At 45.1% G+C, this 17,547-nt stretch overlaps 1 protein-coding gene across 1 annotated transcript in view; it reads right to left on the reverse strand.

The window, feature by feature from the left end:
- Positions 1 to 17,547, reverse strand: part of akt1 (v-akt murine thymoma viral oncogene homolog 1) — a 39,755-nt gene that overhangs the window by 8,434 nt on the left and 13,774 nt on the right. Inside the window, exons 3-9 of the mRNA XM_010878955.5 lie at positions 5,574 to 5,702; positions 3,386 to 3,497; positions 3,016 to 3,142; positions 1,256 to 1,387; positions 1,047 to 1,112; positions 435 to 503; positions 115 to 240 (exon numbers count right to left, since the gene is read on the reverse strand). Of these exons, the coding sequence (XP_010877257.1) occupies positions 115 to 240; positions 435 to 503; positions 1,047 to 1,112; positions 1,256 to 1,387; positions 3,016 to 3,142; positions 3,386 to 3,497; positions 5,574 to 5,702 (761 nt within the window). The remainder of the gene's footprint in view (positions 1 to 114; positions 241 to 434; positions 504 to 1,046; positions 1,113 to 1,255; positions 1,388 to 3,015; positions 3,143 to 3,385; positions 3,498 to 5,573; positions 5,703 to 17,547) is intronic.

A 17,547-nucleotide genomic window follows, 5' to 3' on the forward strand; every position in this document is an offset into this window, starting at 1 on the left:
CTGCTTCAGCGTGGCCTGGCCCCAGGGGAGGCTGATCCATGACCCCCATACTGCAGAACACTGCCGCGGACTTGCCATTTATATCCCTGTCAGGAGACCGTTCACCAGTCTTACCTTCAGGTCTCTGTAGACAACGTTCCTCTCGGCATGGAGGTAGTCCAGTGCTGACACTATCTCTGCCCCGTAGAACCGTGCCCGCTCCTCAGAGAACACCCGGTCTCGGGACAGGTGGAAGAACAGCTAGAGGATGGCGGGAGAGAGGAAACAGAGTAAGTCTAGACAGAGGAAACAGAGTAAGTCTAGACAGAGGAAACAGTTAATTTAAAGGGAATGAGGTTAATTTAGACATTGGGATGGATGGATGGGGGAATTACTAACTACTAACTAAACTGGAACTTCTGAATCAGGTGTTGTAGACTGTCTGAAAAGCTCACCTCTCCGCCGTTTGCATACTCCATGACAAAACACAACCGGTCATGGGTCTGGAAGGAGTATTTTAGGCCCTGGGGATGTAAAGCAATAATTGAAAAAAAAAAACTGCAATACATATCAAAAAAATTGCTTGCTATGGCAAGTCCTAGGTAAGAGTCTTTGGTGATATCTGACTTTAAAATGTAACTGTTGTGTGACAGCTTCTGGCCCCTTTCACCGCTGTGGGGTGAACACAAGCGGAATTTCTCAAGTACCCCAACAGGCAAAACATTATTGTCCCTAACAAGCACACCTGAGTTTTCAACTAATTACAGTGTCGTCGATGAGTTGAAACAGGTGAGTTTGTCCGGGGCAACAACAAAAACGCTTTGTCGGGCGTCCTCGAGGACTGCTGTTGTTAAACACTGTCACTCCAGACACTTAATGTGAAGGAGCTGGGCGTTGTATAGAGGCCAAGTCTGTTGCTGTTTTGTTAAAGGTTGCTCAAACTCTCCCCACAGATTGTGCTTCTCCCCCACTGAATGGAAGCTCCCAGTGAAGTGGCTCCTCTGATTCTTTGTGGCCAGGGGAGAGTTTGGGTTTAGATGTATGGAGTGGATGGTAGAGTCTGTCACCGTCAAGAATGGATGCTTCGAATTCTGGAGCACTCGGTTTTCTGTGAGTGTGTGCGCCACTTCATCCTGAAAGAGATCAAAAAGAGTGTTTGTGCAACTCACAATGGCTGCCATTAAGGTATCAATGATCAGCCCTCACTGACCCCACGCTCGACTCCTCTCTCTCGCCTTTCTCATGCTTCTCCTAATGGTCAGTGGCCTCTACTTACTTTTGCTACGATCACTTCCTTCTTCAGGATTTTCATGGCGTAGTAGCGTCCAGTGGCCTTCTCCTTTACCAAGATTACTTTGCCGAAAGTGCCTTTTCCGAGGAGTTTGAGGTATTCAAAGTCATGCATAGTCTACGAGCAAGGGAAGAAAAACAGCCATTGATTTAGAGACAGTGGCTATAACTAATTCCTGCTCTAACTAGTCCAGACATATAATCCTAGTGACGACAACAACGTAGAAGCGTTTAAGGTGCCACTCTGTGGTAGTACATATGGCATCGTTTAAACCTCTGGTGAGAATGTTCAAAATGGTTGTGTGGGGGACATCCAGTCTGTTCCATTTGTAGCTTTATGTCGTGACTTAAAGGGGCAGTTAATCTAATTGTGCAATCCTCTTGAAAACATGTTATTTTAGTACTTTGATAGAGACAATGATCACCAAAGGAGTGTCATCATAACCGTGCATTGACATTTTGATAAAAGTTGCTCCCAAATGTCCCGCCTTTTCAATTAGTGATTTTCTCTGTGGGATCAAAACATGAATTCTTCTCATGCACAGTGCCACAAATTCAGTTGGCATCTATCTTACTGTATAGAGCCTATAGGAATGCATCTTTATGTAGCTTCTCAAAAAACCCAGGAGTCAGGCAGAAATAGATTGTTTGTAGGCATAGAGAGGAGCTGGGTGTGCAGTGACCATTTGTGTCCCAATAGATTTACACATTTACACCAGGTAGCCACAGAATTAGCCAGACTGATCCCAGTTATTTGAGCTGCTCAGTCTCCCCATTCAACTACCTTAGCAACAGGATCCACAGGTCAGCAGACCATCTCAAATCTAGTAAAGTATATTTCTTTGTCTTTTAGCATAGTTGACTAACTAGTAATATGCGTGGTAGTCATTAGGCGGTAGCTAGTGTGAGAGAACGGCATTTGTGGACGTAGGGGGACCCCAGCCTGATGTGTTAGTAGGGCAGAGAACAATTGTTTTCTCCAGTTGTCAATTAACTGCTGTCTTGTCGGTGCCATATTTAAGCCCCCTCAGGCCAGAAACCCAACAGCTTTGTGCAGACTTTTTGGGATCTGTTACAAGGGACAGCAGACAAGACACTTGAGGAAGTACATCAGCTGTTCTTGAAGTAATGAGCATCGCTTAGCTTAAAATAGCTCAGTCTGCTTTATTTCCCACATTCAATGACAGGATCAGAGCTGTATTCGTTTTATCATCCAGTTCTGATTTACATTGTTGTATTTTTATGGAATATTCCTTGGTTTGAAAAAGGAAAATGCCACATTCAGTAAATGTTTTACTTCACACTTCTTTCAGCCATCCTGTTATATTTTCTTTTTTGTTAGTTACATAAATTCCAACTAGCAAACTTATTTTCATCCAGCAAATGTAGTGTATGATTGTACAGGCAGTTACATTGGTATCTAACGCAAGCAAAAGTTACCTGCTTGCTTATGTAGCTGGTAATAGCACTGGTAACTTGAACAAAAACCAAAATAAGAGAGAGTCAGCATTTCCCTATAGCTATTAACCGTTATTCGGTTCTCATCTTGACAGGTTATAAAGATAACACTTAACTAACACATTATGTCAACATTAAATGTCAAGTTTACAGGCACTTCAAGAGCACACGCGGTAAAGAAAGATAGTGGACACGCTATCTGCTGTGAAGCCTTCCAGAGCTGATGTTTGGGAATTGTCAGGGTGCAGGATGAAATGGAAAAGGGATGGGTGGAGGGTGGGGACGCACCACTTTGAGTCTTGGTTTGGTCAGGTACATCTCCATGTCCATTGGGTCTGGGGAGGAGTCCATCATCTCCTCCTCCTGTTTCTGTAAGCCATCTGCAACAGCCTGAATCGCTTTTGTCCATTCTTCCCTAAGAAAGAGAGAGAGGGAGAGAGAGTAAGCGGTGGGGAGATTACAACACCTCATTTGATATGATGTCATTCAGCAATCATGTAAATGTCCTCTTATCAACAGGAAGTGAATTTGGAATGTAGGGTCAGCCAACAGCCACTGTGCTGCGTACTATGTGTGGGCATATGCCCGTGGTTTGTGTTTGTTTGTGTGTGTGTGTGTCCGCCGGTGTTTTTAAGTGAGGCGGGGCGGCTGAGCTTGCCTCTCCTCGGGGGTCTCCACGTGGAAGGTGCGCTCGATCACAGTGGTCCACTGCAGGCAGCGGATGATAAATGTGTTGGGCTTCGGTCTCTCTGTCTTCATCAGCTGGCACTCTGGCCACATCCAGGGAGAGAAAGGCCAGGAGGACAGGGGGAGATGGAGACCCAGAGTTACAGCCATTTATCTTTATCCTCGCCCTAACAGACACCGCTACCATGTGGTCATACACAGGGAACTGAACAGGTGCACTATGGGGGGAGGACAAAGGAAGCCCTGATTACAACTGTCTCTTCATACTGAGTATTCCAGCGTCAGGATCCGGTCAGGACATTGGATTGTGCGCAGTCATCAGGGCAGACTGATTTCAGTCAGTTCCCCGAAAATGTATCAATGTTCTAACATGGACTTGAGAAAAGAGAACACACACTGTTCCTGCTTGTTTCACTGTTGGTCATTTACTGATGATGACGTATCAGCCTCCAGCCCTTCGTCAGAGCTGTATAAGCTCTAATGTGGGCTACAGATTACGTTCACATATAAAAAAAAAATGAAATCAAAGTTTTAATTATCTTCAAACAAAGTTACAATTCTTAGAGAGCAGCTGGTTTCCCAGCGCAGCCCTTCACATAGTCAACATACTATTCATGCCAAAAGGAAATATGGAGGAGTTTGTCAGGAAGTCTGTTAGATGGAGGATATGGAGTTGGGCCACCACTGAGCTCCAGCAGGGCCTGTCAATGTGACGGTGTAACCCAGCACCACAACCACATCAGCAGTGCAGTTTGTGAGTCTAATTCAGGTCTTTTCCCTGATCAACTCTGTGCCCCTTTGTCTGTGAACTGCTAATGGAGACAGAACTACAGAGCAGACACACTGATAAATAATTGAAATCAGACGGTTAATAACCACTATTACTCAAGTGTCAAGAGGAATTTTTTTAATTTAACAAACAGTATGTTGTCTAATTACTCTGTTCAATCATCTCCAGAGCTTGTTCCAGCAACGTTCTGCCATGTAACGTTGCTGCGCTCGGTGGAGCTGTAGCAGAGCAATCCCATAGACCCGAACGAAATTCACAGCCAGGGACAGAGGATGGCAGGATAGAGAGAAACACAGCCAGGGACAATATTGGGACAGGTTCCTATACTGTACAACAGCCTACTCTGTTTCTAAACAATATTTAAGGCATTGGAGCTATTGTCAGAAATATATTATATACCATATAATTTGCAGTATGATCTTAAAGACTAACTGCAGGGAAGACCAACTCTTGTATTCATGCTAGTTGAAAACGAGACGTCCCCTGTGAGCGTGACACCATAATACAAGGTTGTGTCACCGTAATACAAGGTTGGGAATTACAATTATGTCAACAAGTCATGACGTAGCTTGTCCATATATGGGTTGGCAATACCTCAATGTAGACCAGGCTCCACCTTAAATCAAGCAGTGTGAACAGAGCAGCCACAATAACAATTAGCCACAATAGTGGACTTTGCTAGATAATGCTTAACAGAGTTGTGATATTGTCCAATAACGTATATTTAAATACGTTATAATAAGTAGTTATTATTTAATCAATAAAAATGTGGCATGAGAGGGCTTCCCAGGCTTTTGGGGCTCCCGTCATGGATGTTTTTTGATAAGCACTGAGTGTTTTGCGAGCAGACATTAGCAGTACTGGGATAGTGCTATGAAACACATGCAGCAGGGGCTGATTAGCACTTCATTTTCATGAACTAAAAGACCAACACAGGTTTTCTGTCCGTTGGTGTTTTACTGTAATTATAGCATAAATTCCACTAGATTTGAGTTAGATAATTACCAGAGTAAGCAGTTAGTAATGCTATTTGTGACCATGGTTCTGGGCAGAACAGGTGGTCATTTTGTTGATCCACGGTGTGCACCTGTGAATAGTTATACGTGCAGTGCACACTTCGCTCGGGAATGTTTTTTTGAACTTACACCAGTTACCATACAAAGTTGAGTCCCCGAACTCAAAATCTCTATCAGTATCAAAACTCGATTCACTGCCCACGGAAATTTGTTATGACTGTGGTGGAAGAAGCTGGTTCCGGGGCAAGATGTCCTTGCCACACCAAAACACACCCAGATTATACCACACCAGCCAAATCAAGCTCCTTAATGGGTTTTAATCAATGTTGACCCTCAAAAGAGTAGATACTCACGTGCTACCGAGAAGTTATTTAGAGGTGTTTCAAGTGCATCAACATCTTGTGGTCGCTCCTTGTAGCCAATGAATGTACCGTCACTCTTGAGTAGAAAGTACCTCGGCCTCCATGTCTTGATGTATTCTCCTACAGAGAGAGGGAGATAAGGATGAGTGGAAATGGTGACTGTAATTCAATGTCTCATAACGTTACATTCAGGAAATGGTGACTGTAATTCAAATGTCTCATAACGTTACATTCAGGAAATGGTGACTGTAATTCAAATGTCTCATAACGTTACATTCAGGAAATGGTGACTGTAATTCAAATGTCTCATAACGTTACATTCAGGAAATGGCGATCAGGCAAATGTCAGCTGTGTGATCGGATGATTTCTAGTTTGTGGAACCGTCCTCATTCACACCGGTGACTCTGTGACCTACTTCCTGTGATCTCGTTGCCGTTTCAATAACGCTCCCTAAAACAACATCTTGTCATCCACTTTTCGCTACGGCAGGTCAAAGCCAGGACAAGTAGCTGTTTTAGTCAGAGTCAAGACCCATGCCTCTGCCCCTTCTGTCCCATACATCATTTTCAGAGGAGTCTGTGTGTAGGCATCCCCTTCCAGATGAAGCTCTCCGATGCAACAAAACACAATTTATTCCATGGGCGGTTCAGGAAACGTTGTGCCAGATGTTCCAGAAATCAAAAAAAAAAAAACAGCTTACGCACCATAAAAAGACAGTGGCACACATCGTAGAGAGGGGCTTGAATATTTATACAGGAAAAGTTTAATTTATTTTTAATTACGGGCTCGGCGTATTAGCCCCATGCAGTGCCTGAGCAAGCTGTCCTTAATTGCCCCATTTCCTCTGACACAGAAGTCTGGCGGAAGCAGAGATCCGTCAATGCAGTCGACTGTTTCTTGTCTCTCTTGCATGGCACACTCAGGCCACAGGCTCCAGCCTGAGCAAACTGCTCCCAAAGCCAACTTGTACAAAGTTACTTAGATAATCACAAATTGGAAACAACACTGAGTGCAACCTGGAACACACATTCACAGTGTAAAACACCTGATTTATGTCGTAAAGGGTTCCATATCATATCGCTGGAGAAAACATCTGCCTCGGAACACCGCATACTTTAGATTTCAATCTGCACCAGATGTCCAATATGTTATTACGGCTGTTGTCATTTTTCATCATAGCAAAGGGAGATTTTTCATCTCCATTCTGCTGGGTAAGTGTTTTTACACCAAACACAGCTCGTTTAGAAATGAGGGTAGACTTAGTCAGCCTTCTGACTGCAATGGTTACGGTTTGCCTACGAGCCAAGCAAGCGCCATCCTCATTGAAAACCACAGTGTGATATAGAGTAAGTTCCCATGCCTGTTCAATATGCTGCAATTACAGTGATGAGTCATTTGTCTAGTTTACACTACATTGCTCATGAATCAACATTTACGGCCCTAATATACACGCGTGCGTGCGTGCATGCACGCACCCACACCAAATCCACATCATTCATTCTTCTACAGATCAAAAGGTGGCTTCACCCGACTGAAAGAATTTCCTGATACAGCGACACATTGTTGGTCATCAGTGAAATGAAGCAAAGACACTGCTACTGTACAGTACTGGGCAAAAGTCTGAGGCCAAATAAGAAAATTGCTTAAATCTTATTTATCTGAACTGTAGTTATTTGTTTGTTTATAGAAACCACTATAAAAAAATATTACACAACAAACAGAACAATTAATAAGCAATTAATCAAATCATGCGACTGCAAAATGTCACCTCAGGTGTCAAATAACGTCCGAATGAAAACCAGACGTTTTCCTATTTGCGCATTTGGGTTTCTCTATGATACATTCAAATTAAATTAAAAACACTGCAGATCAATGACAGGTACTGTGCAAAAATCTGAGGCGACCTGAGGACATTTTTTAAACAAACAAAAAAACATTGATGGAATAAAAAAAGTCTGTATTTCTTGTGTCCGCCAATAGAATGCCATACTGAAGCAAATGACTTGTTCAAGTCGTCCTACGATAAATTCTTCCCAAGTTTCTTGCATGACTTCCTATAACTTGACTTTTGGCTTCTTTCAGATCTTCTCCCTAACTGATCCCACACAGCTTCAATTATGTTGACGTCAGGGTTTTGATGTGGCCAATCTAATACTGTGAATGTTCCATCTACAGTATGCATTTCCGCTCTATGTAGGTCTTCGTTTTTGGGGTCATTATTGTGCTGAAAGATACATTTTTTGCCAGTCAGCCAAAGATGACAATTTCTTGTAAGACATAATGCTGGAAGCGTGTACTTTTGTGCCAGATGACTCCATTAAAAGCATTTTCTTCCATCCTTCAAGGAAGTAACCTTTTGCGTACTGTTCATCAGATGTAGACAGCTAATTGGGTTTTCCACTATGTTTTCTGTCTTCAACTTGCCCAGTTTTTTCCATTTTCTTCATGATATTTTTTAATTCCATCAAGCAAATAAACACTGCCCAGATAATTAGCTTTAAAATATTTTCTCAGATGGTTTAATACATTTCCACAGTACTGTATAAGGAGCAATTTCATTGGAAAGCCAACACCTACAATCACATATTCAACAGCCATTTCAAGACCAATCCCATATCTTATGTACTTTATGTACAGAATAATACGCTGTTGGTCTCAGCCCAGCTTCATCCACTATTTACAATAAATCAAGGCCCCAGATGGTGTGTCAGTCAGCGTTCAGGTCTTGGCTGACCCACATCCCCCAGCCCACCCTGTGGCCAGCCCAGAGCCCCTGGCAGGCCCGCTTGGGGACAGTATGTGCACAATGCAGAGGCAGCATAATAAGCCCTTACCTCCAGCCACACGTCATCCCAGCACAGTGACATCCGAGGGAGGGTCAGCCTACACACAGGCAGGGCCACATCCCAGCAGTGACATCCGAGGGAGGGTCAGCCTACACACAGGCAGGGCCACATCCCAGCAGTGACATCCGAGGGAGGGTCAACCTACACACAGGCAGGGCCACATCCCAGCAGTGACATCCGAGGGAGGGTCAGCCTACACACAGGCAGGGCCCCATCCCAGCAGTGACATCCGAGGGAGGGTCAGCCTACACACAGGCAGGGCCCCATCCCAGCAGTGACATCCGAGGGAGGGTCAGCCTACACACAGGCAGGGCCACGCTCACCTCTTCAGGGAAGAATACAAAAAGAATTACGAAGACGGCCAGGTGCGCGTTCGGTGCTCCCCACAGTATCCCTCTCAGGCCGAGTGATCCCAGGATCAGGAACCTGGTCCCAGACTCCCAACACTGACAAGCAGAGACAGATGTTTGTGGGCGTGACGGGACGCACAACACCACGCGTGTGCGTTTCAGTGAACCTGACCACAGCAAAAGGTCTTGGCCTCTCGAAACACAGAGGGCCTGGTTTCAGCCTAACAGCCACTCTGACGACACAATGCCCGCCCAGGCTGGCACAAGCAGGCGTCCGCCGTGCGTTGCGGTGATGTCGGCACGTGCGGCACGCACTGCCAAGACATTCCTCCATGCAGAGGTAGTCTCTGTCACATGGCCCAGTCCGAGGTGTGTAGCGAACACACCGCTGTCAGTGTCACAACGCGCCAACCAAGCCAGCCTGCGCTGTATTACCGCCGGAGACTTTCGCCTCAGAGACGAACTTCTTGGAAACGCAGGAGTTCAGTGGCGTCAGCAAGCTCATCACGGGGGGGGGGGGGGGGGGGGGGGGGGGGGCATAACAGCTATAGGGTGCATCTGTGCCCCTCTACACCCTCCTAACTCCTCAGCCCATCCCGGAAACACAGCAGGGTACCGACCACTGCAAGGACAGACCTTGGTGGAAGTAGCATTATAATATGGATTGTGTGCTTGTATTCTTCTGACCCAAATTCTTTTTTTTATTAAAATGTATCTGAGTGGTGACTACAACAGCTGTGAATGCACATGAATCAAAGTGTTCAGGATTTTACTGACATCAAGTCTTTGCAGATTTTTTTGGCAGTGAACAGAGGATGTCCTAAAGATGTCCGGGGGGACCGCGACACAACCTCCGGACGTTCTGAGGTTGTTCCCACAACATTATTCGCAGGGTAATACTTTTAAATCCATCAGTTAGGTTAGTGATAATGCTGTCTGTGGGCAGACTGGCAGAGAAAAGACATCCTGATTCATGACCAAGCAAATGTCTTCCTCACCCTGAACAGAGCCATGTGACCGTAGAAATGTCCACATCCATCTGTCTGTCCGCCCGTCGCCCTGCCCTGCCATCAGGCTCTTCCACTGTGACACTTCTGTTTCCTATTTACAAACACTTCCCTTTTCTATTCTCATCAGTTCTACTTTTTACACAGACCTTCCACAGTCATTGACTAGACTTGAAAACGAAACTAAAAACCAAGCCCACTACTGTCAGTACTTTTCCACTGTGCTGGTGATATGATGATTACACCCTACTACACTGCTCCACACAGGAACTGAGGGCTTATGGGATAGGAAGCAGAGGATGTGCAGACAACAGCGCTGGATGCCAAAAGACTCATTCATAGACAAATGATATGACTCACTAAGTATTTGTGTGCCCAATATATTTTGACAGATTGGACCAAACATGTTTCAGAATAAAGAGTAATAGTGAAGACAACCCTCAGATGAAAAGCAGAAGGGACTTGGGACACAGAAGTCCCCTTCTATCAACATTCATCATCAAAGTATTTTTGTAAACAGGCCGTTGTCATCTCACTAAACCATTTTGATTGTAGAAAACAGGAAACAACCTGATAAAATAACAGATAAGATAAAAAAAAAAAAAGAAAAGCAGAACAGTCTTTGGGATGGGCAACACTGGCAACAGACACCTCCCTGAAACACACAGAGGACCAAAAAAAAAAAATACAACTACAAACAAGCAGGATCCATTTTGGGTCGGCAGGGCTGTCTATATAGAGAGATGGAAGCTTGGAGAGGTGAGGACATAGAAATGTGAATGACAGAGAGGAGGATGTGGGAGAATGTCCCAACCAGACAGGATAGACTGGCACTGAAAAGGAGGGAGTGGTCATCAGAAAAGGTAGTGAGACAGACCACTACACATGTTCAGTACGTGTGTCAGAGCGCAATAGTAAAGCATGCGAGTGTGCGCGTTTGTGCATGTGTGTGTGTGTGTGTGCGTGCATGTGTAGGATTGGCCCATGCAAGGAGCTGTCAGAGACTGATTGAGTGTCTTTACATGACAAACAGCTGTGTAGGTCTAGGATGCACACTGGGAAAAGTGGAAAATAATGAACATTGAGCCTCTGCCAAACACAAGAGAATTCATCTTTATTAGCATACTGCTACATGGCCCATATGCAGAACGGGCTAGCACGCATGCACACACGCACTGTACATTTGGACAAAATATTGCCTAAAACTGTATTAGTGTTTATTATTATGGATAATCTACAAAAACATTCTCTGCAACAGATTGTATTTTGAAATATATTACATACAAAGCACACTTAAGTAAACTTCATACTCAGTAAAGGTACTGAATTATAGTAACAAGAGTCTTTTTTATTTATAATTTCCACCTCTGGTGTTGTGTCATTTATTTTAAGAACTGAACAGACAAACTACAGCATAGTCTCATTTAGCTTTCACACACATGAAAACCAACTTAATCATCAAAAGCCTACCACTGGCAATAACAGCATCTGAATTAAACAAATTGAACCATATGCAGGCCGACTAAAACAACTGTCTTAAATTAAAGAAATGTATTTTAGCAAGAGACCAGATGACCTAGCTATGACTTTTAAGGTGAGTTAGCTGTAAGAGAAAGACTGGTCGAGCCACTTGGATTTGCATTATCCCCACTATTTGACACAGAGGCCCCAGTAAATCAGCTCGGCTTAAGAGTTCAAGGCAGTCAGACTGTCACTGCAGCGAAGATTCAGACGGGAAACATTCAGAAGGAAGAGCATGCAGACATGAGTGTCAGAGGTTAGCAGCGTGTCTGAGGAGCGCTGTGTCCGCTCGCTCTCCTCATGACAAAAGGAGGAATGTGGGTTCCCAGCTGCCGCAGTTAGCTATTTAATAAATACATCATGCAACATCCATCACACTGCAAAGGAGAGGCCAACCCCTGTGATCTGTCTGGCATCGCAGGAGCAAAGACTACAAACACAGACAGAGAGAAAGCCATACACGGGAGGTGGGGGGTTCATACAAGAGGAGCCGAGCGAGAGAGAGAAATGAGAGTAGGAAATGCCTGTTACGAAAGGACAGAAGAGAAAAGGTGAGATAAATCGAGCCCTTCTCAGTGCCGTGCCCACCGCCAGTAGTTAGAGTTCCTGAGGGGGATGTTGTTGTGCTCTGTCCCTGCCAGGCCGCCCATTCATAGTTTGGGGATGAGAGACGGAGCCAGTGGTAAGTGTGTTAGTGTATGTGTGGAGAGTGGGGAGGGAAAGAGGGAGGGTGGGCGGAGGTTGAGGATTAGGGAATTAAAACTCCAAAGTAAGGGGTGGGGGGGTGGGGGTTGTGTCTTTTGTTGGTTTTTCCTCGGCTGCCCGCCCCCCCCCTCCCCCCAAACCTCCATCCCTCCAGGCCTTTTCTGCTGGGTCCTGCCTGTAGCCTGCAGCTGGGGCCTTCTGCCCTGTACCCCGCATCTCAATGAGCCTCTGTGCTGTGGTGCTGCCATTGGCCCCAGAGGAGAGGGGGCTCTCTGATGGAGGGGTCACCGCTCTGTGCCACCACCCCAACACAGCCCCCCTGTCCCATCCTCAGCCCAGCCCTGAGCCTCTGGGGCGCCAAGCTGGCCCTCTCCCCGTGACCATATAAGGCAGCCGGCTGGCTCACATGCCAGGCTAAACCGCGTTTGGGCTCCTTCGTTCTTTCTTTTCTTCCCCCTCTTTTTTTTCTTCCTGCTGTCTCGCTCGTCTTTTGTTGGCCCCGTCTTTCTCCCATGCAGCTGGATGGGACGGCCCTGCCAGGGCTTTGGCAGCAGGACCAACAGGTCGCAAGGAAGGGCCACCCCAGCCTCCACTGCAGCTAGCTCTTTTCACTCCATCACCCCCCCACCACCACCCCTTTCTGCTGCTGCTACAGGAAAAGGGGGGGGGGCACAGGAGGGAGGGGGCGCAGAGGCTGCCCCTCTTTCTCACGCTCGTAAGAAAGCCCTCACTTCTTCTCCCCAGCGAGTGACACCTGCTGATTACCATAGAGGCACTGTGGGAAGTCCCCCTGCCCTGTGTGAAATGTGGCCCCTTCTGAGTAAACAAGCAGACCATGGATTAGTTAACTGGGTTACTGCATGACAAACAAACAAACACACATCATTTAGTTGAAATTAGTGACAATTAAATCTCAATGACCAGAGAACAGTCCATTATCCTTCACTGATACCTTCTAGTAATAAAACGCAGGTCCTACCTGACATTGCTACGTATTAGACACTACACTGTTATGATAGACTTGATCTGTGATTGATAATAACACATTGTCCCTGAGCATCGAAGTGTGGCGTGGGTGTGTGTCCTGATGATGTGAATAAGACAGCAGTCTGAACATACAGTCCCAGTCATACTCTATGGACAGCTGAGCAGTCCTGCCTGTCCACACTCCACCCCCCCATCTGTCCCAGTTGCCCGGGGAGACCCAGTGAGCCAGTGATGTGATTGATGTCTGAGACGGGGAGTACCACACCAGTCAGAAACAGTTTCCGCCACAGCTCTGTGTTGTCAGCAGGGTCATTATCCTGGCAAAGGGGAAGGAGGAGCAGCGTGGAAGCGGAGGAGGGAGAGCGGACAAGGAGGTGGCGGCGGGCAACTGGCAGAGGAGAAATGAGAGGGGGATTAAGATAGAGGGAGGAGGAGGAGGAGGAGTGGGAGGAGGCGGCAGGATGGGGGTGAAGGGAGAGAAAAAGAGCGGCGAATGGAGATGGAGAATTGAAGGGAGAGAGTGGAGAGGACGTGACAGAGACAGAGGGAGAGGGTTGGGGAGAGGTGGAGCACAGCCGAGCGCCACAGTTGTGGAGCAGGAGGATTCTGCACAGGAAAGTAAGCACACAGCGGGGGCCCCCTGTGAGAGGAGACAAGTGACGGAGGTGGCTCTCCCTGGCCTCCTGGTCCCCTACCATCCAGCCTGCCTGTCGACAGCTGCACCCAGGCAATTTGCTTCTCTCCACCACATTTAGCAAAAGGCTGCTTCCCATTACCCAGAGAAGGGGGCCCTGCTGACAGCCAGACACCAGCCAACGCACGCCCTTCCTGGGGAGCCACACTCTGCTGCTGCCCATGCCTCAGGGCATCCGTTTGATATTTTAAGTAGAATTTCCACACCAATATAACATTTTTAAAGTCTGTTGTATTAAATATCGTCCCATTTAGACATAGTCCATAAGTCAGATTTGTTTTATGAATTAAGTCTAGCTGAAGTGCCAACATTTAAATAGCTGACACTTTGAGTCACTAAACATTTCAACACACTCACTCCCAAATATTTCTACAAGTCCTAGCATGTGCTTTGACAAAGTTCATTCAGATTTACTATAATTACTGATTAACTAACTGTCTGGTAAGGCCCACTCAGTTATGTTAAATGAACTATAATTTGAATGTGGGGAAACTACACTGAACCTCTAGTTGTCAAATCATGGTGAGAAAACAGGCAATGAGGGGATCAAGTGTACCGCATCATCCCAGTCATCAACAGACAGACAAGCTAGAAATATTTGAGCAATTACATGTTTTGGGTAAGGCCTGCATTCAGGCGCCCTTCCCTGTTAAACACAAAACAAATCCATTCTTCTTGGATTATTTCATTTAAGAAATAATCAACCCTGTTCCATGCAACCCTTTATTCAGAACTTTTACAGTAATTTTATTTAAACTCTTTGCGATGGGGCTTTATTTATTTTAAAGTGGAACATTATGTTTAATATATTAGAGAAATGTGTAACCGAGGCACTGGTGCTTTTCGTTTGCTGGGTGGTAGAAGTGTGGACAGGGCTTACAGGCTCTTTGCTCTGGAGCTGCTGTAGTGAGGTGGTGCTGGTGAGTGTGTGTGTGTGTGTGTGTGTGTGTGTGTGGCCCATGGTAAGCTGTTACCTGATGAAGGGGTGTGTGTGAAGGAGACTGGGCCAGGTAAGCCTGGTGATAAAGCTGGCAGCAATCAGCATTGCAGAATCAAGAGACAGCCTTAATCTGGTGGCTTGGTTCTTTTGCAGAGCAAAAAAAGAAAAATCCCACACCCAGTTCCCATTTATTGCAAATACTTTGAAAGAGGTATACTCAAAATCATACACATTTGCATACCAACATCTCTCTCCTTGTGGGGAACAGAAAAAAAAGATTCTCTATCCCCTAATCCTGACTCCATCCCCTAAACCAAACCCCTAAGCCGGAAATAGCATTTCTTCCAGTGGGGACCAGCTAAATGAATCGTGTTGTGACCAAATGGCCAGGTTTTACTATCTTTGTGGGGACTATCCTTGTAAAACCAGAATAACACTCACAGGCACTAATTTCCAGTGGAATAACTCACGTGTGTCTTCCAGTAGTCATGACCCCATTAAATTGTCCAATAAGCAATAAAACCATGAGTCACATCTCACAGAACCCCCTGTTTCTAAAGCAATCTAGGTCCATGAATAAGGGCCTGCACAGATAGTGACAATGTTCTGGGAACATCACAAAGACATGAGGGCTGGAGTTTTGTTTCCTCGCCCCTCTGATCCCTCCCTCCACTGCTGCCTCCAAGCCAGCTGAGCGTGCTTCCCAAATCCAACAGTTGTTGTGGCCTTCGTTAGGCTAACGAGGGGGCCGGCCCTTCATTCTTGTCAGAGAGCAAATGAGTCAAACAAACAAGGGCTGCCTGGAACAGAGAGGGACAACGAGCACAGTTCTGTTGCACTTCACTGAGTTCTTGGCCACAGTGCTCAGATGGAATCTAGAGAACCCACAATCTGCCTCTTTGATGTAGGATGATGCTCTGCCTTCTGTTGGAAACTTCAGACAAGAGTGCTTGATTGCTACTACCATTAAAAGGCTGCAGGCATGAAGTGTAAACTGTGTGGTTGATGTAAAGTAGTCCCCAACACCTTTATGGATTAGGGTAAGCCACATTGACATTTTGTGTGAAAGATCTGTATGGCAACGTCATAAACTGCATAGAAACTTTACATTAAATAAAGTTGTGGGTCTTGCTTTAGCTCATTAAAAGTATTTTCTGATATTGGAAAAAGCAAGAGAAAGAAATCTGTTTCAATGCATTTCTCCAAATTTTTTCAAGAGAAAGTATTGCAATTTTCTGAAAGATTTAAAGCCATTACACATGTTTAACAATGGGCTGATATTAGTTATTTGGGAAAACAGGCAACACGCACCCATAATTTTCTAAGAGCGGCTCACTGTACAGAATTCAGCAATGCACTCACAATAGGACAGGGACTCGGCATGGTATTTTGACAGTGAGTAGTTTGCCGCAGCCAATGCTAAAGCCCAACATAGGCATGATGGGGTAGCCTGTCAGAGCTTTACAGTGTTCGGTGAAAACAGCTCCTTATTCAGTTTTCCCTTGAGAGTCCAGTAAGCACTGTTGTCGGCAAAACAAAGGGCAGAGGATATGTGCTAGGGGCTAACATAAGCCAGCTAGCTAGCTGGTCCAATGTAAGTGCATTCCAGATCCAGGAATTCTTTGGTAGGTTCATCTTTTTCTGCACTTCTGGTTAGACAAACTGCATTTCATTGTACTGTACATGTACTGTTCAATGACAAAGTTGAATCTAATCTGAATCTAATCTTAATAATCTGCCACGGGAGAGATCAACAGGATAACATTACCCAGCTCAAGCTAGCTGGAATATTGCTCAGCTCACTCGGTTCCCTGTATTAAGTTGAATAGTTTTGGGTAGTCCTGAGGTCATCAGTTTGTGGCATGCCTTAGGGCTTCACAGAATTCATGCTAGTTTATTTGCACTCTCTTGTACTCAGCGCTATGGGTTATGCTAATCAACATACACACAAGCCTTACTATATCATTTATTTTAATTACATGTTTTAATTACAAAACCAAAAATTCTATCAAGATTTTTCTTCCCTTCTTTTGAAGGAATCAGTAGAAACATTATTTGTTTAACAAGTTTACCATATCATCCATATTTTTTACAATACATTATTGAGGCTGGATGAACTGTTTTAATTCCAGGTGAGTTGTTGCTGATAGCCAGGTGTTGGGTAGTAACTCCACAGTGTTGAAATGACAGCTTTGTTGTCGGGCTAGCTTACATCAGCACTGTTCGTCACCATTATAGTGTAATGGTTTCGAGTGGCTTTTGTTCATCTTGTTGGCAACAGGTCAAAAGTGCAGTCATTTTCAAAGATTCAGGCAAATTTTTGTAACTTAAAATCACAGTATGGTTAGACTGTATTGCTGTATTGCAGGTTACATAGTTTAGAGGGCATACAATGTTGGAATCTGTGCGTTTGGAAACAATGGCACTTTTAAAATGTAAAGTAAATAAACATTTTATGTATAAAGATATCAGAACATTGTCATTAAGCACACTTTTCCAGACTGCTATTGCTAAACTTTTTACTATTACCAAAAAGACAGATATATGATAAAGATTTAGAATGTGATGTTTCCTCATAAACCCACAATAATGATGTCCGCCATTCAGCATGTCATCAATGTCCATATTGTCATTGTGGCCCCTTAACGACATGATATGACGCACACACACACACACACACACACACACACACACACACACACACACACACACACACACACACACACACACACACACACACACACACACACACACACACACACACACACACACACACACACACACACACACACACACACACACACACACACACACACACACACAGCTACCCTCATGGGGACCAGAAAATAGAAATTGCATGCTCCTAAACTTAACCCTAAACCTAACCCTAACTTTAACCTCAATAAAGTAACAT

The sequence above is a fragment of the Esox lucius genome, chromosome 15 (assembly GCF_011004845.1).
Source record: "Esox lucius isolate fEsoLuc1 chromosome 15, fEsoLuc1.pri, whole genome shotgun sequence".
NCBI classification, from domain to species: Eukaryota; Metazoa; Chordata; class Actinopteri; order Esociformes; family Esocidae; genus Esox; species Esox lucius.